The sequence below is a fragment of the Sminthopsis crassicaudata genome, chromosome 2 (assembly GCF_048593235.1).
Source record: "Sminthopsis crassicaudata isolate SCR6 chromosome 2, ASM4859323v1, whole genome shotgun sequence".
Lineage (NCBI taxonomy): Eukaryota > Metazoa > Chordata > Mammalia > Dasyuromorphia > Dasyuridae > Sminthopsis > Sminthopsis crassicaudata.
Genome location: NC_133618.1, coordinates 523,049,072 through 523,074,003, shown reverse-complemented (window position 1 = coordinate 523,074,003; position 24,932 = coordinate 523,049,072). Strand labels below are relative to the sequence as shown.

Genomic DNA, 24,932 nt, shown 5'->3' with positions numbered 1-24,932 from the left:
CTGACATCTGGGGGGGGGGGGGGAAGGAGGGGAAAAATTAGAACAAAAGGTTTTGCAATTGTCAATGCTGAAAAATTACCCATCATATATCTGGTAAATAAAAAGCTATAATAAAAAATTTTTAAATAAAAAAAAATTCTGGGCCACATCTTGTTCATGATAAGATACTGACATAGGACATAAAGTAGAGGATCAATCCAAAACAATATTCCCTTTAAAGATTAAACTAGTAGCTACTGATTAGGCACTGGACCTCCAATACCTTTTTTTTTTTGTATGGGAGAAGTACATTCTAAAGGATGTCTGTTAGTCTTCTAATTATGAAATCTCTTTTGAAACTGCAGTGGTATACAGTGAAAAAGAGCACTAGCTTTGAGGTAAAAATATATTTATATCATGGCTTTTTCATTGACTAGCTGGGTGAGCTTGGACAAGTCACTTAATTCTTCTGTGCCTCAGTAAAATGAGTATAATAAGGACATCTCTAGGGTTGTTGTGAAGATCATATAGATAATATTTGTAAAGTTCATAGCACAGTGTATATAGTAGATGCTATGTAAATGCTTATTTCCTTCTTTTATTCCTTCCTTACCTTTCTCCTTTCTAAGTTCCTCCCTCCTTCCTGCTTTCCTTCTTTCCTGCCATCATTCTTTTCATTCATCCTTTTCTTGTTCCTTCTTGCCTGTCCTTATTCTTATTTTCTTCCCTTTCTCCCTTCCTTCTTTCCTTTTCATCCTTACCTTCCTTTCTTTCTTCATTCCTTCCTTCCTCCCTCCTTCCCATCCTTTCTCCTCTCCTGCCTAAGATAATATGGCTAATAAATAGCAAAACTAGGACTCATAGGATCATACACAGAGCTGTAAGAGACCATAGAGGCTGATAAGTCTAGTCTTTTTTTTTTTATATGAGGAACCTGAGGCATCCCAAAGTTAAGTGATTTTTCTGAGACCACCAAGGTAGGAAGTTGTAAGATTGAGATTTGAATACAGGTTCTCTACCTTCAAACCCATTATTCTCCCACTGTACCACTCTGCCTCTCCAAAATTCCACATTTAAACATTACTTCATCCTTTTCAGTGGACTACTTTATTCTTCTAAACCTCACTTAAGGTATTTTAGATAAAAATCTTTCTAAAATGTGCTACATACTTCCTGCCTTCCAAATCAGTATGTAACATTTCTATGATGACTCAGGGTTATCATCATTATTAGCATCAGGTATTGTACTAGGCTATAACTCAAATTATCTGAGACATTATAGGGCTTCACACTCCTATACAAGATATAGTGGCTGTGATTTTTTATAGAAATGTCAACTATTTTTTTTCTCTTCCCCTACTTATGTTTAATATTTCATCTCTTCTAACTTGTGCTTCTGAACTAGGCAGGAAATTCAGATAATCAATTTTCTCCTCTGCAAAATGGAGATAATACCTAATCAACTTTTAATTTTTTTTTTTCATTTGTTCTGGTCATGTTCAATTTTTCATGATCTCATTTGAGGTCTTCTTGGCAGAGATACTGGAGTTATTTGCATTTCCGTTTCCAGCTCATTTTATAGATGAGAAAACTGAGGCAAACAAGATTAAATGATTTCCCAGAATTCCACAGCTAGTAAATATCTGAGGTTCCAGGCCCAGTGTTCTGTGCATTATGGTACCACCTAGATGCCCTCTTGATATCCTTGGTTTCCTTCAAATCGCAAATAAAATCCCATTTTCTGCAAGAAGCCTTTCCTCATTTCCCTTGGTGCTAGTTCCTTCCATTCAAGATTTCCTCCAATTTATCCTATCTGTATTCTGTTGTATATTATTATTTACATGTTGAATTCTCCATTAGATTGTGAGCTCCTTGATAGAAAAGCATGTTTTTAACCTTTCTTTGTATACCCTGCACTTAGCCTAGTGCCTGGCACATAGTAGGTTCTTAATAAATAAATGCTCATTGATGTTGCTTGTTGATTAAATCACATAACTGAATATTTAGAGCAGCTTTTCTTGCTCACACTATATTTGTAGTTATTGTGGTATTATAAAGGAAAAAAAGGCACCAGGCTTGGATTTAAGAAATCTGGATTAAAATCCTGGCTCTTATCCCTTATAACTGTGGAACAATAGCACACCCCTACTACCCGTTTTGCAGATTAACTGGTAGGATATTTATGTGAATTATAATTATAAAACTTTAGCCATTTAAATATAGACAATAACAACTGGAGCCTTGATTTTATTGCCCATCATTTATAGTCTTAGAGGGTTTCCTAGAATTCTGAGAGCTTAGGTGACTTTTCTAGGTCCCCTGGCCAGTATGGATCAAAGCAGGCCTTAAACCAAAATTTTCCCAATTCTAAGGCCAGCTCTTTATATCTCACTGTTTTACTTCCAAACTCTTGTGTGAATAAAACTTTCTACCCTGAGTGGATATGGACAAACCAAAGTTCTAGCACATAGACTAAGCGCCCCCAAAATCGTTGTTCATTTTTTGTTTGGAAGAAGACCAATACATCATGATAATGTCTTGACTTGCTTGTGAATTGAATTTAACTGAGGTAGAGTTCTACAAAATCATCACTCTCATTCTCTCTTCCAGAGTTATTAAAGTCTAGTGATATGACAAAAGTTAGGATGATTGGCGATGGCCTGGGACAAGGTGGATGATTTTGGTGTCCACTTGGCAAAACAAAACAAAACAAAAACTCATGCTTTCTTTTCTCAAAAAACAAAAACAAAAACAAAAAACACTGTTTACAGTAGTTACAGGTGCTGATCATTGAATAGTTGATTAGTGATCACTGCAGCAAACTTTCACACCTTACTTTCTTGACACATTATGGAGGCCAGCTCTTTATTTGCTATGTCATGGCTGTCTTTTATTTGAATGGAAATTATCATAATTCCATGAGCCTAAGAGGCTGTACCCTTACCTGTAGGAAGAACATCATTGGATGGGTCTCCTTTGTCTCCTTTCTCTCCTCTCTCACCTTTTTCTCCTGGGAGACCATCATTTCCAGGCAAGCCCAATTCACCAGGGTCTCCCTTTTCTCCTTTCTCCCCTTGATGTCCCATGGGCCCAGGCAACCCTAAGGATAAATGATATTTTAGCCATATAGTGCAAAGGATCATCAAAAAACTTTCTCTCACCCTAAAGAAAAAAAATAGAGCTTTCTTTGAGAAAGCCTCCTCTCCCAACAGATTATAATAGGTTCCAAGTATTAGAAATATATTTCTTTTTCAGGGCATAAAAATTATGTGAACTACTGCAAGGTAAAGGACGCAGTCAAGAAAACAATTTACACAATGATTAATAAAATGTTCATAGAAAGAGCAACAACCCCAGAACATTTGAAATTGAATGTTGCAAAATTATAGACTTAAATTGGATCTAAAGAATAGATATTAGTGCTACCTTTGTCCACTTCTTTGAAGAAATAATAGTTAATGGAATATTGTACATAGTGTCATCTTTTTTGTATATTCATTGATTTTGCTGGTTTTTTCTCTTCTTTTAAAAATGTTATTTATTCCAAGGTATGACTCTCTGGGAAAGAGGAATAGAAAGGAGAATGTAGGCCATATAAAAATAAAATGGATCCATAAAAATCTATTTTTTAAAAAAGAAAAAAACTTAGAAGGGAGAATCATTGGGAAGTAGCAAATTCTGACCTCCCTATTTTGGGGGGCCCTATCAGAAGTGGTCCTCAAAATCATGGGACTAGCGCATTTTACTTATTCATTCTTATCTTTCTGTATTTGAAGACAATCAAAAGGTATCTTTTGATATTTTCTTATTAATTATTAAAATTATATCTAATTAATCAATTATCTTTGAGCCTTCACCCAGTTTGTTAAATATTATGTAACTAATTAAATGAGAGAATTTCCCCTGAGTTTTTATTTCTGTCTCTGTCTCTCTGTCCCTCTGTATATATATCTTTCTGGAGATATCTATGCAACTAGATATTTATTAATAGAACAACCGATAATATAACAAAAACACACATGATTTACAATCAACATGTCAATTGAGAGAAAGAGCATATCCTACATCTCCTTCTAACCATCACTACAACTAATGACTTCTAAATTCTAGAAACACAGTTCCATCATTCACTTCTCTTAGGATGTTAGTCTCTTTTATAAGTTTTCTCTAGGCTTCTTTGGCAGATAAGTGTAAACTCAGTTATCTCAAGAAATAAGTTTTTAGCCTTTTCCCCTCTGCCTTTCTTTGTGCTTTAGGAAGATTAATTTCACAGCTGAGTGGAAAATGCATTGAAGTGGGTAAGACTTGAAGTAGGAAATCAATCAGCAATCTATTGAAATGGTTTAGTTCTAAAGTAATAAGGCCCTGCACCAGGGTGGTGGAAATGTTCGAGAAAAGAACATAAGAGAATGTCAGAGAATTATTGTGAAGGTAAAATTGACAGGACTTGGCAATAGGTTCGATGTAGGGGGTGAAGGAGAATGACTCATTGAGAATGGTGACTAGGAGGACGGTGGTGTCCTTGACAGTAATAGGGGAGTTTGAATATGGAGATGATGTTAAGGGGAAAGATAATGAGTCCAGTTTTGAATATGAAGAGTTTAAGATGTCTACGTAATATCTAGTTTGAGATGTCTAATAGGCAAATGCAGATATTCATTTGGAAGTTAAGAGAATATCTAGGGCTAGATAGGGAGATCATCAGCATAGATATGATAATTAAAATCTGAGGGGATCATTACCTGACATAGTACAAATGAGAAAGAGAAGAGAACCCAGCACAGAGCCCTGTGGGACACCTGCTTTTCTTTGATAAAGATCCAGGAAGGGAGACTAAAGAGGAACACTTGGACAAGTAGACAGGACCAAGAAGATGCAAAATAAAGTCAGATGAGGTCCAGACATTTCAGGAGTGCTTAATTCAGGAAGAAAGGCTAGAAGAATGAGTAAAATATAGCTCTCTCAACAAAGAGCCATTATGCGGTGATAGCCAAGACACAAAACCCTCAGAAGAGGATGACTTCAAAACATCTACAAAGTCTCAAAGAAAAATTCAGGTTTGACACAAGTTCACCTAGAATTCCTGAAAAAATTGAAGCTAGAACTTTTAAGAGAATTAAAAAAAAAGATTGTGTAAGTGAAATTAGCATGCTAGAGAAAAAGATTAGAAAAGAAATGAGAATGATGAAAGACTTGGAAAGAGAATTCATTGTTTAACATAAGAAGTACAAAATTTTACCAAACAAAACTAAAATGGACCAAATAGAAGTTAATGATTTCATGAGACAAAAAGAAATATTAAAACAAATTTAACAGACTAAGACATAAGAAAATGTAAGATACCCTAATACTTTTTAAATTGATCTAGAAGACAGTTACAGGAGAAAAAAAGAATCATTAGTTTACTTGAAAGACATGCTCAGAAAAGAACCCGGATATCATACCTTTAAATCATGGCTTGAACACTGGCTGGCTGGATAACCCTGGGCAAGGGACATGGTCACTGTCTCAGCTAATTTTATTAAATCTTTCTTTCTTTGTCACAAGTGGTCAGTGACTGGATTAAAGGTATATACCAAATAGCTATTATTTTAAAAGAGATCCTTAATTTTTCTGAGCTTCAGTTTCTTCATCTATAAAATTAGGGGACTTGACTAAATGATCTCTAGGTCCCTTTCTATTTCTAAAACTGATTGATTAGCCTTTCGGTGCCACCATTAATTTGAGGGGATCTGGCAAACAGCATTCAAATAATTTATATTGCATTAAAAATACAACCAATCCCTGTCTCATAGTTATTTTGGTACTTCAAATGATTGTAATCTTTTAGGTAGCATAAGTATAACAATTATATAACTTAGCTGGTGGTTTTTGTAGTGAAAAAGTTTATCACCTTTCGTCCAAAATTGTATTATTCTGTGGGACAATAGCTAGACTAGTCTTTGGACAACAAGCCCAGAGTCCTCTCAACTTGTATTTGCCTTGAAACTCTTACACTTTGGAAAGGAATTACTCTTGTTCCCTGTTATGTGTTATAAAGGAGTCATAATAAGGTAATATCTAGTATTTATTAAGAGTTTCAAGGTTTGCAAAACTTTTTATACATATTATCTTATTGATCCTGTGAAATATGTTCATTTTTGCAGATCAGAAAACTGAGGCTGAGGAATTCAGGAAGTAAGGCTAGACCATGGCCTGCTCATGATCACACAGCTAGTAAACACCTGAGGCAAGATTTGAATTTAGGTCTTCCTTAATCTAGGACTAATGTTTACCTACTGTTCAACTTAGCTGCCTCATATACAGTATAGCTAGAGAGTCAGTGATGGACTCATGAGATTAGAGCTGGGAGGGACTTTGGAAATCACTAGTTCAACCTATGCAGTAGATCACTTGTTTGGTAAAGACCATTATATCCAGATGTATAATGAGGAAGGATAACTCTGGATGATACAGCATTCTTTTGTCTGCATTTTACATATAAATTTAGGCACATTCTACTGGGGACAAAAATGAGAACTGTTGCCATAGAATCCAAGCACACTGACCCAAGAATGTCACTAATACTATCTGAAGATTTTATAAGATCTAGATGTGACAGAACTTGGGAAAATTATCTTGTACTTACTTTATTATATTATTCTTAAGATATTTATTGGCTTCACAAAGACCTTTTTCTCCTCAATGCCTTATTTCTAATTATATTTTTTCATTCTTTTATTGTTTCTTTTTTTAAAAGTTCATATATGTAACTGCAAAGCTTTCACATTTGAATTCAGCTATTAAAAGTTGATTACTTTCTTAAACTAAAAATTTTTGAAGCTAAGAAGCTAAGTTATCTAGGATTAAAAACTTTTTTTTGGTGTATTTCAGTTTACATCATCATTACGAGGTAGGAAGACTTGAATAAACTAAATACAGAATGATGATGAAAAAAGCCCTAATTTTTTTAAAGACCCTAACCAGTAACAACTCTGTACCTACTGAGCAACCCTGAGAGAACAAATGATAAAAAAGCATCTCCTTTTGATAAAGGTGAGGGTTGTGGGTATGGGGTGTTGACTACCTACACTGTCAGATATGCCAGTTAGTCTTACTGAATCTTTTTTATTTTGTTACCAGTGGCCAAAGTGATTGAGTTGGATGTATATCTCAAATGTTATTATTTTATTATGTTAATTTAAATTATGTTAAAATAGAAAAAATACGATTTTTAAAAATGTGTGTGTGTATATGTACTATGTCAGGGACTGTCATTTTTAAAGTTTTATAAGAGTGAAAGGATTCTGCCATCTTATAATTCTGACCAAGGTCTGAAATCTTTTTCTGAAAGTGGGACAAAGGAACAATTGTTATTATGTATCATGTAATTATAATCATGTAACATGTAGTATAATTATGTATTGTATAATAATTACATAAGAACCATCATTTATGTATTGATTTAGGATTTGTAAAGTCCTTTACATGTATTATCTCTATTTTATGGAACAGAAAATTGCTGCTTAGGGAATGGTAACTTAGAAAACCCAATCCTGAAAGCATGGGCTAAGGATTTTGTTTATTTGTATTTTTGTGTGGAATTCAATTATTAGATGATGAAATGCAATAAAAATCTTTCCTTAACCAAGTCTTACCAAAACATCCCCTCTTGTTTCTTGGGAAAAATTTTATTTGTCACAAAACTAGAAGAATAGAGTGTTAGAAGTACAACAAAGTCTAGTCTTTATTTCCTAGTAAATTTTCCTATTGTGGCTCAATTATTTTGCCTCCACACTGCTTTAGAGAAAGTGAGGTCTGCAAGTTTGGTACAATGGTCACTAATGAATGCCCTGCTTTGTTTAGCCTTGTGACTTGTAGCTACTGTAGTGAACATGTTTTTAAGGGAAAAGAAAGCCACGAGTTTTGTTTGTCTGATGCAAGTGCTGGAACTTTGGTTTTTCTTTCTTGTCTGCCCACTTGTATAGTTGATTAGCTTGAGTGTTTGGGAAGAAAGGCAGTGTGATGTAGTGGAGAGAGGGCTGATTTTAGAGTTAAGAAAACCCTAGTTCCAGTTTTGCTTCTGATATATTTTGGCTGTATGATCCTGGTCAATTCACTTACCTCAGTGCTTTACACATGAGTTGCCTGTAATCTGAATTCATGGAGGACATTTCCACCTAGGTTGTTGGGATTTTTTTTTAATTGAATTGGGAGAATCCTCTAATTTTCTGGGCTTGGGGACAATTCCATTTCTTTACTCTAGAAGTGGGGAAATTCTTTATTTTTATGAAATTGTCTAAGGTGAAACTCCCCTCTCCTTTAGAGTGATAGCTGTCAAGTCTTATGTGATCTTGATTACAGATCCTTTGTACTCTTTATTTCTGACTGATTTCCCTCATTTACCAATGCCTGAAATATTAAATCTGCCTCCAAGATGAGAGCTTTTTGTTCCCAGTGTCTTCTTCTTTTAGCCCATTCTTTCCTTTGTTCTTATCATATAAGAACAAAATATAGAACCAAGGATTTCTTAATTGGCTAAAACAGAAATTTGTTCAGTCATTTTTCATTTGTGTCCTATTCTTCCTGATACCATTTGGGGTTTTCCTGGCAAAGAGCCTGAAGTGTTTTGCCATTTCCTTCTCCAGGTCATTTTACAGATGAGGAAACTAAATATTTATTTATCCATATCAATGTCAATCAAGTGATTAAATGATATAATGTAAACTTGAAAACATTAACTAAATATCAGTTACTATTCATATCCAGAAAATTTCTATAAGTCAATCTCACATAAACAGGGATTAGAGGATGGAATGATGCTCTGATATTTTAAAGGGAATAGATACCTAGGGAAATGTCAAATAATTAAAATCATAATGTAGAGCTAGAAGGAACTTTAGCAGCCATTGAGCCCAACTCCCTTATCTCACAAATTAGGGAACTGAGCCTCAGAGAGGTTTGTTATTTAATTGTCCAGGATGAAGGCAGGCTAAATGGCCTTTGAAATCTCTTTTCCCTTGGAGAGTCTGTGATTCTATAATCTTAGTCAAATGACTTCACTCTCTGGGCTTCAGTTTCTTTTTTTGTGAAATCAGAGGTTTGGACTATATATTCTCTGAGGGCCATTCTAACTCTAAAATTATAATCCTATAAAGAAAGAACCAACAAAAACCTCCTGTTATCTACTACATTCATTAAGTATGTGTTGCTGTCAAGATTTTCCAAAATCTGGTCTTCCTCTGCCTTTCTACCTAATTTCTAAACGCATTCTTGAACTTTCAAAAACATCAGGATTTAGTACCCTTCCAATTCTGCTTGGCCACAGAGACAGATTTCTGACTTCAAAAATTTTATTTCTTCTGGGCAATCCTTTTAACTATATTAACACCAAGGGATATGACTTCAACCTCTGCCATTTCTCCTTCCCCTGAACTTTAACATATCCCTTCCCCTTGTGTTAGCTATTAATTAGAAACAAAAAAGTTCTTGGCCTGCAAGGATAACACTATTCACTTTACTGTCCCCTATTGATCACAATAAAGTTTGATAATTTGCATTAGGTCAATTTAATCGCTTGCTCTATATAAATCAATATTCTAAGATCATGTCTCACATCATAGGATTGTTCAATAATTCCAGTGCTCTCATTTACACAGGCAAGATGGATTGAGGACATCAGTAGTTAGTTATAATGGAAAAGTTGCTAGATTTTGAGGCAGAGAATTTGGGTTCAGACTTTCTTTGCTTAATCACTTAACAGACAGATAGTATGGTAGATAAGGCAGTGGGTCCAGAGTCAGGAAGATCTGAAATTCAAATTCAACCTCAGATATTTTCTAGCTGCATATTTGTATGTAAAGTCACTTAATTTCTGTTTGCCTCTGTTTTCTCAACTGTAAAGTGGCATGATTGTTAAGATCAAATGAGATAATATTTGTAAAGTATTTGGAATATAATAGGTGCTCTATAAATGCTATTGCTATTACCTTGGGACCTTAGGCAAGTCAACTTCTCTGGATCTCAGGAGTTTGAAAATTTAGTTACAAGTGTTTTTTTTTCCTTTCTTTTTGGAGAGTTTAATTCTCTGGTATTCTGTTTTTAATGGGATAAGGACAGGAACTCAGCTTAGGTTAGAACATCCATAGACATTTCAAAAGTTTCTAAAAACATCTCTCTCTAAAGTTGTTGATTGACATGACTTTGGTCATTTAATTAAAAAGGATTTTTCAACTTTAAAATTGTATTGATATTGGGACATACAATTATAAATGGTCTCTTTATTAATTAGCTCAGTGATCCTGGACAAGTAACTTCACTTGTCTGGGCCTCTATTTCCTCATGTGGAAAATGAAGGAGTTTGGATTAGATCAGAGATGTCAAACAGGACTGCATACCCCTATGCCAGATTAAAGTGTAATTAATACATGTATAGCAAATAAATATATATTTAATAACTATTAAGAATGATTATTTTAATAATGGGAAATAATTTAATTTATATAGCACTTATGTGCCAGGTACTTTATAAATATTACACATAACAATATCATTTATATTAATGATAATTAATAGAACTAATTCCTTTTAAATAAAATCATTATTCATAAATAATAAATAACATAATAAATAAAATACAATAAAACATAGATAACATTACATTTTAAAATTATGTCACTATATGGTCCATAAGGATCCTTATGTATATAGTTTATAGTTTAGTAGTTCTTGTTTCTATTTGTGTTTGATACCGTTGGACTGGCTCCCTTTTGGCTCCAATGTTTTATGGTTCTTTAAAGTTCTGTCATCTTTCTATCTAGCTCTAAATATTTCCCTTTTTCTTATAGTGTTTCTCTCTTCCCTGAGGAAAGTTCATATAGATAAGAATTCTAATGACATAGTTTCCTGAGTGCTTAATGATTTTCCTATTTCTTTCATATCAACAGAAAACTAAAGGATTGATGTGAATCTAGAACTCTAGGAAGAGTGTCTACCCCAGAGGTAGAGGGATCCACAGATGTATTCTATCATTTTATTTTGGGCCAGATTTATTTACCAGTTTTTGTTGTAGTGTTCTCAAGGCAAGGACACAGCTCATCCTTCTTTTGTTTTCCCTCTTCTCACCTAACACAAAGTTAGGCATAGAGTACACACTGATCAAATATGGATTGATTGATTGCTCTGTAATGAAGTCTCGACTGTCTATGGGAGTAAATCTGATTTAAATTTCTATTGGTTTTTTGGGGGGTATAGAGACATGGTCATCATTATTCTGTGATGATATTCTCTGATAATTATTATAATAAACATAAGTATCAGTTAATCTGGAATAATTTGTGGTTGTAATTTCTTGGACTGAACTGACCTGGGAACTCTGCCTTATTTCTGTACACCACGTTTTCACAGAGGGCTCCCGCTAAGCAAAGCAGGGAAGTACAACCTGCCAATTGGTAATGAGATCCAATAATTCTGCCACAGGGTGTTATTTTATTTTTTTTGCATGTGGTTGTTTTTCTCTCATTCTCAGAGTTCATTTTGAACAAGATATATCATCTACCAGTCACCTGTGATCTGTAATTTTCTTTTTACTTAAAAAGTGAAAAGGTAGTTCAAATGTTTGCTCATCAAATTAGAATTAAGATAGCCATTAGTTTGTGTTCAGAGACTTGTAGTTAATAATCATATTGTTAATTTGGGGGGGAATTGAAGTATATTTGTTGAAAGTTTTTATTCTATGCAAGAGCTGATGAAATTACCTAGAAATTACCTATATTTGCTCTGGAAGTCTGTGTTTTTCCGAACTGACTCTGTGTGTGTGTGTGTGTGTGTGTGTGTGTGTGTGTGTGTGTGTGTGTGTGTGTGTGTGTGTGAGAGAGAGAGAGAGAGAGAGACAGAGAGAGACAGAGAGACAGAGAGAGAGAGAGAGACAGAGAGAGACAGAGAGACAGAGAGAGAGAGACAGAGACAGAGACAGAGACAGAAAGAGAGACAGACAGAGACAGAGAGGGACAGAGACAGAGACAGACAGAGAGAGACACAGAGGGAGAGAGAGACACAGAGAGAGAGACAGAGAGAGAGACACAGGGAGAGAGGGGGAGAGAGAGAGAGAGAGAGACAGAGAGAGAGACAGAGGGAGAGAGGGGGAGAGAGAGAGAGACAGAGAGAGAGAGAGAGAGAGAGAGAGAGAGAGAGAGAGAGAGAGAGAGACAGAGACAGAGACAGAGACAGAGACAAAGACAGAGAGAATGAAAGATAGGGAGAGAGGGGGAGAAGGGGAGGAAGGAGAGGAGAGAATTGTAATCCTGGAACTGGGGCAAATTCAGTTGGGGAGGGAAGCAGGCAAGCTCTGGACAAGGTAATTCAATCACAGGTGCATTAGTGCTTAGAAAGGGAGTGGTTCATTCCCTTCTCCTAACCTTCACTGTCTATCTGCTTTTGCAGTCTCATTCACTCTTGGGTTTGCCTTTTACCCTCACTCCCTACGGAGATAAAAGCACCAGAAGATTAGGTACATTGGGATAACAGGGAGAAACAATGTCTCCCTCTATGTCAGTGTTTAGTCATTTGCTTTTCCCTAGTTATAACTCTATAATCAGGCAGAGGCTAATTAACTATAACAATGACATATATCTCATCTTTTTCTTTTTGTCTCTGTCTCTCTGCCTCTCTTTTGTCTGTCTGTCTCTCTGTGTGTCTCTCTCTGTCTCTCACTTTCTGTCTCTGTCTCTTTCTCTATTTCTGTCTCTCTCTATCTCTGTCTCTCTCTGTCTCTGTCTCTTTCTCTATTTCTGTCTCTCTCTGTCTCTGTCTGTCTCTCTTTGTCTTTCAGTCTCTCTCTGTCTCTTTCTATCTTTCTTTCTCTGAATCTCTGTCTCATTCACACAGGCAAATTTTCTTCTATTAAAGAAAGAACTCATGAGCAGGTCACACAGACACATGCCACTTTATTATCTCTTCCTGTCTGTTTTCACTCTCATGCGCCTTTCAAAATCTGGTTCAAAACTCAAAGTTATGTGTCTCCTTTATCTTAAGAAAAAAGAAAATAAAACAAAAACCACCCCCACAAACCAAACAGTCCTTTAACTGGCCTTGCAACATTTCAGATACCATTTTCTTTTTCTGCCAAACTTCTCAAATTCATGGTCCACTTTGCCTCCATTTCCTAACCATCTATTCCCTTTGGAATTCTTTGCACCTCAACTTCTGAGGCTCTTCTAAAATCATTTTCTAAATGATGACTAATAAAACCTTTGCTGACAAAGTAAATGGTCTTCTCTTCATCTCCCTTTCACTCCCTTTGACTATCTCTGTGAGATTTTACATTAATCATATTCCTTTTGTCTTCTAAAAATATTTTTGCCCCTTTCCCCCTTTTTCTTCTGGTCTTTTTTGCTGATTCTTCTTCCCTCTGCTTCCCAACTCTAGTTCCAAAGTCTTGTAAAAGACTCTGTCCTCAGCTCCCTGCTGTTTTTGGACTGGTAACTTCCTCAATGCACACATCCCCTCCCATGGTTTTAATTATCACTTCTGATGAAGGTGACTCACAAATCCCTATCTGCGGCCCTGACCTGTACTCTAGACCAGAACTTCCAGCTGTTTGTAGGACGCTCCCACTTGGATATACCAGTCCATATTCTCAAATTCAACATGTTCCTAACTGAACCCTTCATTATTTTTCTCTGTGAATAAACTCCTCATTTCTCATCATGATTTCACATTTTACCTATTTTCTATTCTAGAAGTATTATGGCCGTCCTTGTCTCTTTTCCTTTATCCTCTGTTTTACATCAATGTAGTCACCAAGGCCAATAATTTTTCCCTTTTCACCGCAATCTCCTGTCTGGATCTTTTCTGACCTGTCAAGCTGCCTCTTATTCTCATATTACCTCTCTTCAACATATCTGGTATACCAACAACTTACTTTTTCTTTTTGTCTCTTTTCCTCCCTTCCTCCCTCCCTCCCTCCCTCCATCCTTCTCTCCCTCCATCCCTCTCTCCCTCCATACCTCCCTCCCTCCCTTTCTCCTTCCTTCCTTCCTTCCTTCCTTCCTTCCTTCCTTCCTTCCTTCCTTCCTTCCTTCCTTCCTTCCTTCCTTCCTTCCTTCCTTCCTTCCTTCCTTCCTTCCTTCCTTCCTTCCTTCCCTCCTTCCTTCCCTCCTTCCTTCTATCCTTTCTGGCAGGAGAAAGAGGGTAAGAGGGTGGGAGAAGAGTTCCAAGCTTATGAATCCACAAAAGGAAACTTCCAGTATTAAATGCCTTCCTTCTGTTACACTGATGGGCAACTTCTTTGTGACTAGTAATCCTCAAGAATTACCCAGGTTACAGAGAAGTTAAGTGACTTGCTCACCATTGCCAAATCAATACATGTCAGGGACAGGACTTGAATCCAGGTCTTTCTGGCTATTAGATAAACCTCTTATCTACTGCTGCTTCTCACTAATCTTCCTTAAAACATATTTAATCATATTATAAGATTTTAAATTTAGAGCTGAGGAGGACTTTGGGAGTAGTCTAGCACAGTTCCTTTATTTTTCAGTTAAATAAACTGAGATCCAGAGGGATGAAGCAGCTGACTGACCAAGGTCAGGCAGGTAAATAACCACCATCACTAGGGTTTTGAACTCAGATTCTCTGAGATCAAATCCAAAGGGTAGCTCAAGAATCTAGTATGAAAAACAACAAACTGGAAACAATCCTCATGGCTAGTCATTGTAAAATAGATGAATAAATTAGGGCACATCAATGCAGATGCGCCATGGCATAGTGCATAGGGACCTGGCCTTGGGAGATCTGGGTCCTATTGCTGATTCTGTCCCAGACTGGCCGTGTGACCTGGCATGTCAATTTGCTCGGCCTCCAGGGAAGCCTTTCCATAAGATGAGGACAAGGTGCAATGGTGAAGAAGGATAGCCCTCACCAGGAACTCCCTATATTGATAAAGCCACAAGTCTTATTTAAAAAAAAAAAAAGTTATGGAATGGAATGTTATGGTGCTGGAAACACAACAAATACAAAAATATAGAAAAACATATGAAGAGAGGCATAGTGATAAAGCTAGAATCAGCACATGCAATGACTATAACAGACAGTAGCTGTGTGACCCTGTGCAAGTCACTTAACCCTGTTTACCTCAGTTTCCTCATCTGTAAAATGAGCTGGAGAAGGAAATGGCAAACCACTCCAGTATTTTTGCCAAGAAAACCTGGAATAGGGTTATGAAAAATCAGACACAACTGAAATGAATGAACAAATATAACTATAGCAAAATGTATGTATGTAATATATACATATTTGTAGACATTGACTATAATTAGAACTGACATATATACATATATATTGACTAGAACCACAACTATAACAAATATAAATATAAGTATTTATATATATATATGTGTGTGTGTGTGTGTGTGTGTGTGTGTGTGTGTGTATCTTCTCTTTACTCACATAATCTTTACTCAAATTCAAATCTTTCTTGCCTCTCCTAATTAGCCTCCTAATTAGGTTCCCAGTTTCTGGTTTCCTCTTTCTTCATTTGACTTTTCACATGGCTGACAAATTTTTATTCTTAAAACACAGAACTTGAGTATGTCACTCAACTATTTCAATTACTTCCAATTCCTTATGTATAAAGGACCAAATCCTCATTTTGAAATTCAAAGACCTCTACAGTATATCTCCTACCTACTTTTAGAGCCACAGTTAATGTTAATATTTAATATTATTCTCCTTCATGCTTTATGTTCTGGTTGAAATGGACTTCTAGCTTTTTTCCCCAAATAGTTCCCCTGTTAGATCCTTGTACAGGCGGTCTTATGTCCAATGCAATGTGTCTTTATCTCTACCTTGTAGCTCTCTTCTCTTCCCTCCTGTTAGAGTTGTTAGAGTTCTTTCTCTCCTGAAATGACTTTGAAAGCTTTCTGTGTCTTTTCTATGTAATTGTCTGAGTGCATATCACATTGCCCGATAGGAACGTTAACTCCTTAAAAGCAGAGACTTTTTCATTTTTGCCTTTGTATTCCTAGACCTGGGTGTATCCTATACCTAAGAGAGGCTTAATAAATGTATGTTAAATTGAAATGAACAAACTATGTAGGAGAAAAGATAGTGGAGATTAAGAGGGCAGAGAGGACACTACTAGGACTAAACTGAGAAAAAAACTGGTGGGGAAGGCCAATCTGATTCACATTATTCTCACTGATTTCTTATCCTTTGTCAGCCATTATCCCAGGAAGCAAGATAGCTTGTGGGGCTCAGAAACCAATTGGAGAGATCATTTCTCCTCAAGTATTAAATGAGAATATACTGAGGTTTGGTTAGGAATTGGGACAGAGAGAGAAAGAGCCTTAAGAATAGATCACAAAGATTTGAAGGATATCACTGAATCAAAAGCTCCCGAATTTCTCAATCACCACTTTTCATTTTTTTTCCCCAAATATAGCCACAAAGAGATGAGATAAGAGGATTACTTATAAGTTTTGCCAAAATACCCATTTTTCCTTTTTTCCCATTTGCTCCTTTTTCTCCCTTTGGTCCTTGAATGCCTGGCAGTCCATCTGATCCATTGTGTCCTGGTAACCCATTCATTCCTGGAGGTCCTAAACCAAAACAGAAAATTAGTGAATATTTGCAGAATATTCAGCACCAGCTTTAGACTGAGCTTGAATTAAAGCAATCTTCTTATATTCATTATATAAAAAGCAGGGTAAAAGTCCTAAAGCCATAGGGCTGGTAGGTTGAATTGTGACTATCAAAGACAATTTGAGAATAGGAGGTAGCTTCTCCTTCCTTTTCCTTTTTTTCCCATGCAGTAGACAGGAAAAAGGATTGTCAGACTTATGGACTGGGGAAGGAGGATGAGGTAGGAAATTATTTCAGCTCCTTTCCCTTCTCCTTAAACCTGATGAAGGAATGTTCAGTCCCCCTTCCCATGTTACTGGAAATTTAATGGTATCTTACCTGGTAGTCCAGGTGGGCCTAAAACAGGAAAAGAAAAAAAAAAAAAAAAATATATATATATATATATACATATATATTAGAAAGATTGATAGAAAAAGTAAAATTAGTACTAAAAAAATCAATGAACAGCAGAGCACCTTACTCCTTCCCCTTAATAACTCCCACCCCATTCTTTCTAAGATTTTTTGGTAAATATTTGATTGATTACAATGAAACCATAGCTTTTGTTAAGAGCTCATTAAATAAATGTGTTGAGAAAACATTATGAACAATTCAACCATGATCTCCTTGTCAATAGAAATCAATCTTTGTTTCATCTGACAAAGAATTTTTTGTCTATTCTGTTTTCATGGCAAATTAATGAAGTTTCTATCATGCAAGTGTTTCATCTTTAATAAACATAGACCTAAGTAAGCCAAGAATTATTCTCCTTAAATTTTACTGCCCTATCAAAAGAGTCTTTCTTTACAAAAATAGTCAAGTTCTCCAGGGATTTCATTTTCAAAAATTCTTTTAAGTTGTATGGGAACAGTTAGGATCAGTATCAGATAACAAATAGCTTCTTTGGTGCATAATTGGAAAGGGATTTCAGGGGTTCAGATGAATCATTTACACATATTTTAACAAACAAGTTCTTCCTGTCACAAATAGGTATGTCTTATTGTAAATCATTCTTCTTGGGTGCTCAGGCAAGTTAATGAGATTGAAACATGAGAAACAAAAATAAATACTCCTTTTTTTTTTCTTCTTCAAAAACTGTGTTTGATAAAAATAACCCTGAGGGCTGGAAAGTTTTTTTTTTCATAAATTCATCCATGTGTACATTCACTTATTTTATTCATATAATGATCATTTTTAAAACTCCTGCTTTATGTGTTCTACCACAGGTACGGGAGGGATAGAATAGGGAACTTTTGAGTGAGGAAACTTCTTCTTAATGCATGTTGGCATGTTCTCTGCAATTTGGTGTGTTAGAGAGTTTCCCAATACACTGAGAGCCAGGAACACAAAGCCAGTATATGTCAGAGAGACTTAAATCTAGGTCCTCCTTACTTCAAGAGAGCTTCTCCAGCCAGAATACCAAAGGACACAAATGATGGAAAAGAGTAACTCTGCCTTTAAGAAGCTTAAAGTCAAATCGGGCAGATAAGAGTCCATGGAAAACCAGGACAGAAAATACGTGTTTCAGCCAAGGATCAGCCTAATTAAACATGGACAAGGCTCATCCCCAAAAGGTTGGCCTTTGAGATGAATATTTTTGGCTTTGAAGACCCATGAAATGCAAATAAAATAAATTCCACACATAGTAACGGGGACTACAAAGTGCCCATTACAAAGGCAAATATGATGTTGTCAGATAAAGTTTCTTGAGGTAGTTGGTATTTTAGCTAAGTGTTCTCAACTTGGACTCAGGAAGTTGTTGCTGTTCAGTCCTTTGTCAGCTGTGTCTGACTCCTTGTGATCTTTATTGGAGTCAGAAATACTGGAGTTGTTTACCATTTCCTTCTTTGGCTCATTTTACAGACGAGGAAACTGAGGCAGAGTTAAGTAACTTACCCAGGATCACATGGCTAGTTGGTGTCTGTTTGAACTCAGGGCTTCCTGACTTCCTGAACTCAATCCATCTCACCACCCAACTATCCTGAAGTCAAGAAGATCTGAATTTAAATTCTATCTCAAACACTTACTAGTTCTTTGACCTTAAGCAAAGCATTTAACCTTGGCCAGCCCTCAGTTTTCTCATATGTAAAATGGGGATGATAATAGAACTTACTTTATAAGGTTGTTGTTCAGATCAAATGTGATTATGTTGATACAATTTGAAAAAAAACAATATCAATGCTAGCTATTATTCAGAAGTGGAATGGATCTTGAGGCATTAATGATAGGAAAGAATAAAGGTTGGTAGAGAGGTGAGAGGAGAATATTTTATAAGGGGGATTAGAATGAGATGCTAGATAAATAATAATGAGACTGGCTTGAAAGGATTAGTGAGATCAAGATGCCGAAGAGTTAAGGTTAGAGAAGAATTGGGTGGAAGAGAGACTTTATTTGGCAAGTGAAAGGAAAATTGTCAATTTTTTTAGACTAGATTTAGGGAGATCTCTCCCAAGTTGGAAGTGTGGAGGGTTAATCCAACTCTTGATCAATCAAACTTGGAAGCTTTGATCTGCTCTGTTTCTAAGCTGAATTGGTTCACCCCTCCTGTGGCAGCCTGGTCCCCCAACACCCACCCTCTCAAACAGATCATATTGAGCCAAATTTAATGCAGACATCTGATTGACATCAGTACTTCTCTGCAGATCATCACTCTTAAGCTCAAGCGATCCATGATCAAAGCCTTCTCCCATAGCAAGGATGTATAAGCTGCTTCTGTACCCAGGTCAGACTGGGTATTCTAGAGCAGGGGAAAGACAACAGGTTACAAACTTCATTCTGCAGAACTCTATGCTGTAGAAATCAATATGCCCTATTCTCCTGAACTGATTCCTTCAGGGTTCCTGCCTACATTAATGCAACCTGGAACAGACAGAACAGCAAATGCTCTCTTTGTACCTGAGGATAGAGCTATTAGCAGCAGAAAGGAAGTCTTCACTTTCACACAGATATCACATCCACTTAACTACTTGCCACCAACTCAAACCTCCCATAGATTCTAAGGTTAAATCTATCCAATACTAAGACAAATGGTTAATTCAGTCATTCTAAGCAAATAGCCAAACAATGGGGAGAAACCCAAGAAATCAGTGTTTTAATGACTTGACTGTTGAATGCACTGATCAAGATGCTCTAACCTTATGGAGACACATCTCTAACGTAAAGTACCATGATGTTTGCATCTACCATTGCAGAATGGCTACAGTGAAGAACATTTTCTTCCTGTTTGAGTCTTAGTTGTGTTTTTTTGGACTTAGTTTCTTCCTCTGTAAAGTGTGTGTGTGTGTGTGTGTGTGTGTGTGTGTGATGTTATCTATCATTAAGCTTCCCCCCTCCCACAGCTAGAAGTTTGGTATAAACACTGTGCAGTGGTATGGTAGAGACCCTCTTTCTTAAATCTGGGTCCAGATCCTGCCAATGGCATATATGGGTTGTACAAAAGCATCTTAACTTCTGTTCAGTTCTCTGAAGACTATGAATTGTATTGTATTGCCCAGCATTTATGGAGGGAGTTTCCTCACCTGGAGATTTCCTGTATCAATTAAATCACAGATCCTCTACCTATTCCTGAGGTTCATTATCTCATTTGATTTTCACAGAAGCCCTGTGAATGACAATCCATCTCAAACCATTTTATTTCATTTTAACTTTCATGTTCCTTTGTTGCCATTATTAGGTAAGAATCAGAGATGGGGAGGAGAGAAAGGTCTGGGTATATTCTATCTTCCCTAGCTAAGGCATCTGAAAATTAAGTCCATTTTATTCCATATCCACCTAAAGGGTAGGTGAACCCATGAGCCTGACTTAAAAAGTCCATCCTCCTTCTTCTAAATCAGCCCATATGTTAAGTTTCTGGGGGCACAGGGAAATTTGTGTTAGCAGACAATCAGAAACAGTCAAGAAAATAAATAGAGGAGATTAGGTCTTGGTCATGCACAAGGTTTTGAAAAGTTCACCCTAAGCATAGACCAAAGAAGAATTGGTTACCTAGCACCAACTTTGAACACATATAGCTATTGTAAATTATAGAATTTATATTGATTTATACCTATAGACTTTACATCTATTAAGGTAAAAATTCTGTCTGCTAAATTCTTCATGAATCCCTACTAATCTAGCAAGGGAAATTATAGGGATTATAGAATACTTCTGTAATTTAGTAGATAAATCCTAAGGAACTGCCTAAAGCACATCAAAGTTGTTATTTGTGCTGGGTCACAAACCTAGTGAGCATCAAAGGCAGGATCTGAACCTGGATATTCTAAAGAGCCCAATTCTCTCTTTCTTAATGTTTCCACTGCTTCTGTTAAATTCAACTATTTGTAGCACTTGATAAAATCATAGAATCTGAGAGTCTTCTATGAAATCTCCCTTTAAAGGGGCATCCATTCTTTCTCAGAAGTGCTCAGAGGTGAGCCCCACTACTATGTCATAGCTCTGTGATTTGGGCCAGTCTTTTTTTTCTGCTGTGAACCTTAGTTTTTTCACCTATAAAGTAAGCAGATTGCATTAGATGAGCTTTGAGACCTCTTTTAGCTCTAAATGCACAATGATCTTATGATTTGTGTAGTACCTTCCAAGGCTTCAATCTAGCCTTAATTCCTGATTCTTGGTTAGTTTTTTCAAGTTTCTTTTTGCAGCTTCTACTTTTTGTACTCAGGCTGCCCTCTGGCCCTTTGCAGGAGAGCTTAATTGTCTTCTTGGCAGCCCACCAAAGGCTAAAGTCAACTATCTTGTCTTCTCTTCTTTAGGCTAAACATCCCCAGTTCTTTCAACTTCACATTGTATGGCATAGTTTCAAGTCTGCTTTCTATCTGGGTTATCCTGCATCTGGAAGCTCTCCAGCGTGCTGACGTCCTTACTGAAGTGTGGCACTCAGAACTGCATCTCTTAGTACAGATGTTGTCTGACCTGGGCAGAGCCCAGCAGAACTCTTGTCCCTTGCATTTCTAGACACTTAATGCATTCGTGTACCTGGAGCCCGGGCCATACACTAGATATGTATTTGCCTTGAGGTGGACGTTATCTCTTATCTCTATAGCAACCACTGATAGAGACCCAAGGGAAGGGGAAAGAGCAGGATCTGCATTCGCAACCAATGGGACACATGCTAAGTTACAAGGACCTGCCTTGGTAAAGGTAATTTCTGATTCAAAGTTTGGACTTACTCTCCTTCCCTAACTCTTGTCCCTAAATTTGGTCATTTCTTTGCTCATCCTCAGCAACCTAACAAATGAATGTTGGACGTGCATTCAGAGAATCTGAATTTGAAGTCTGCTCTGAGAATGACTTCCAGTGTGACTTTAGGCAACTCCTTAATCTGGTCTGAAAATGAAGAGTTGGGATCATTTTTTCCTTCTGTGTTTATGGTTCTCATGCATTCACCTAACTCAGCTGGACCTGCTCGGGGCCACAACCCACAACTCCTGTCAACCGAATCCATGTCCATAACATGCATGGCTGTCAAAGACTCCCACCCTGAAACTGTAGAACCTGGGTCAATTCTGAGATATCCAGCACCCACACATCTCTCAAATTTGTACTTTGCATAGCTAAGTTTTAATTATAGAGTGTTCCAAGGAAAATCAGGCCCCTTTTCAAGAAAGAGCTGGCTTTTTAACAGCATTGAGGTGCCAAGTATTAACAACCTCAACCAATTTCCAGCAAAGATATGATTCCTCTTCCCCACCCCCTTGCACAATCACAATTCATCTCTAAGTGTTCTCAATAGCCTCATCACACAGCATTCACTGCTTAGCGCAGAAGCCATTTATCATCATAAAATAAATTGGGAAAGGGTGAAAGAAACTGCTTTTCTCTTTTAGCAGCGATTTTATGCTCGTAATTTCACTTATCCACTCATTTCTTTAGTACCCATCATGGTCACATGCCAAGGCAGAAATGGAGAATATTCAAACCACAGAATCAAGATACAAAAAAGAAAAACAGATATTTTCCCCCAAAGATGTTTATTGTGCTGCCTAAAATTCCATGGTTTTGATCAATTAATATTTATTGAGCAGCCTCCATGATCAATCAATCCATAATCAGGAAACATTTATTAAATGCCTACTATGTGCCAACAATTAGTAGGGCAGAATAAATTAAATGGTAAAAATACTAGTTTTTGATCCTGCTCAGTGAATCAACTACCCTGTCAAAGTAGAATGTAAGCTTCCTGAGCTCCAGGACTATCTCTTTTGCTTTCTTTTATTTTTAAATAGTATTTTACCTTTCTAAATACATGCAAGGATAATTTTCAACATTAACCTTTGCAAAACCCTGTGTTCCAAACTTTTCTCCTTTCCTCTGCCCTTCCCCCCTTTCGTTTGTATTCTTAAAGTAGTTATATCCAAAGTGTTGAACTGGGAGTCAGAAGAACTGGTAAGCCCTAGTTTTATTGCTTACTAGCTGTGTTTTATATATATAGTTAAACTAAATCACCTCCCTGAGCCTCAATTTCTTCAAATATAAGCTGAGAAGGCTTAACCTGATTGACTTTTAAGGTCAATTTTTTTCTTTATTTTTTTAGTTTATTTTATTTTTTAAGGTCAAACTTTTAAAGCTCTAAATATATGATTCTAAGTCCTTAATAAAAGTGGGCAGAGCACTGGTCCTGGAATCAGGAATTCCTGAGTTCAAATGTGACCAGTGTGACCCTAGGCAAGTAACTTTAAATGCCTTAAAAAATGTCAATTTATTAATAAATTGGATATTTTTTTTACCTATTTATCAGCCTGCCAAACCCTGAGTATTTTCAGGGTAAGGCAGATTTAGCATGTAAGCAATAATAGTAGCCATATTTAAGCTCACGAATGCTATTTAATGGTATTTCTGTCAGATAAAGATGATTTTAACTCCAAAGTAAGTCCTAAAAGAAAAGGGCTTCTTTTGTACTCCTAAGATAATCAAACCAAGGCTTTGCAATTTCTATTCCCTTATCCACTACCAATTTCTAGGTTTATAGGATGATAGATAATAAGAGTTGGAAATGACCTCACAGATTATTAGAGTTCAATACTTTTATTTTACAGATGAGGGAACTCAGAACCAGAGTCACACAATGACTAAATATTTCAGACAGAATTCGAACTCAGGTCTTCCTGACTCCAGTGATCTATCTGCTGTATCACTGTGGCTACATTGGGTAAAGATGGCAGCCTGATGAGCAGAAAGAAGTAGCTACCATCAGCAGGTAAAAATTATCCTCTCCCCTCCACAAAAAACCCTAAGGCACATGTACATACAGACATTACTTCAGCCACTAAACATTAACATTTTTAATAGTATTTTACGTGTGTATAACATTTTGTATGTGGTGAATTCCTTTGAAAATCATTATAGCTCTCTTTCTATAATCTATATCTCTCACAATCTATAGCTCTCTTTCACAATAAGATTTTTTTTCAAAAATCTGCAGTTGAGAGAAATGGTAAATTTCACTTAGAGTTTAGTGAAAGTAAAGAAGTATTTTTTCCCATCCAAATAATCAGACCCCCTAAAATCCATCCATAGGCCCTAAGGGGTGGGGTTGGTTCATGGATGCTGGGTGAAGTACTCTTGTTCTAGACTCTAAATGGAATTATAAAAATGTTAACATAGAGTCTCTGTCCTTAAGAAATTCACAGTTTATGATGCTAAGTGAAGTGAGCAGAACCAAGAGAACCTTGTACACAGTAACAAGAAGATTATGTGATGATCAGCTCTGATGGGCCTGGCTCTTCTTAGCAATGCAGTGATCCAAGGCAATTTCAATAGTCTTGGGATGGAAAATGCCATCCATATCCAGAGAGAGTATTATGGAGACTGAATGTGGATCAAATCATAGTATTTTTATCTTTATTGTTGTTGTTGTTATTTGTTTGTTTTTTTTTCCTTTCTTGAGTTTTTTTTTCTTTTGATCTGACCTTTTTTGTGTGTGCAGCATGATGGACATATGTTTAGAAGGATTGCACATGTTTAATTTACATCAGGTTGCTTGTTGTCTTGGAGTGAGGGGACCAGAAGAGGGAGGGGAAAAAATTTGGAGCATAATGTTTTGCAAAGGTGGATGTTAAAAATTTATCTCTGTATGTATTTGGAAAAATAAAATGCTATTTAAAAAAGAAACATAGTCAAGCTGAGGGGAAGAAGAAGAAAAAATGAGATAATGTACAAAACAAATATTGTGCAAGGAGAATATGATTAATGCTAAGAGAAGTATATACAGTGTCCTGGGAGTTCAGAGGAAGAATAAGCTACTTTTGCTGTAGAAATCACAGTTAGTTAGGCCCACGTAGAAAAGAATGTAGGGTTTGAATTGAACCTTGAAGGATGAGTAGAATCTGACTGTTGTGGGGAGTTAGAAAGAGGTAAGGATA

General features: G+C 36.5%; 1 protein-coding gene across 2 annotated transcripts in view; it reads right to left on the bottom strand.

The window, feature by feature from the left end:
• Positions 1-24,932, bottom strand: part of LOC141557991 (gliomedin-like) — an 85,765-nt gene that overhangs the window by 23,346 nt on the left and 37,487 nt on the right. For both annotated transcript variants that reach the window (XM_074294508.1, XM_074294509.1), the window contains exons 3-5: positions 16,915-16,932; positions 16,446-16,553; positions 2,924-3,079 (exon numbers count right to left, since the gene is read on the bottom strand). In XM_074294508.1, the coding sequence (XP_074150609.1) occupies positions 2,924-3,079; positions 16,446-16,553; positions 16,915-16,932 (282 nt within the window). The remainder of the gene's footprint in view (positions 1-2,923; positions 3,080-16,445; positions 16,554-16,914; positions 16,933-24,932) is intronic.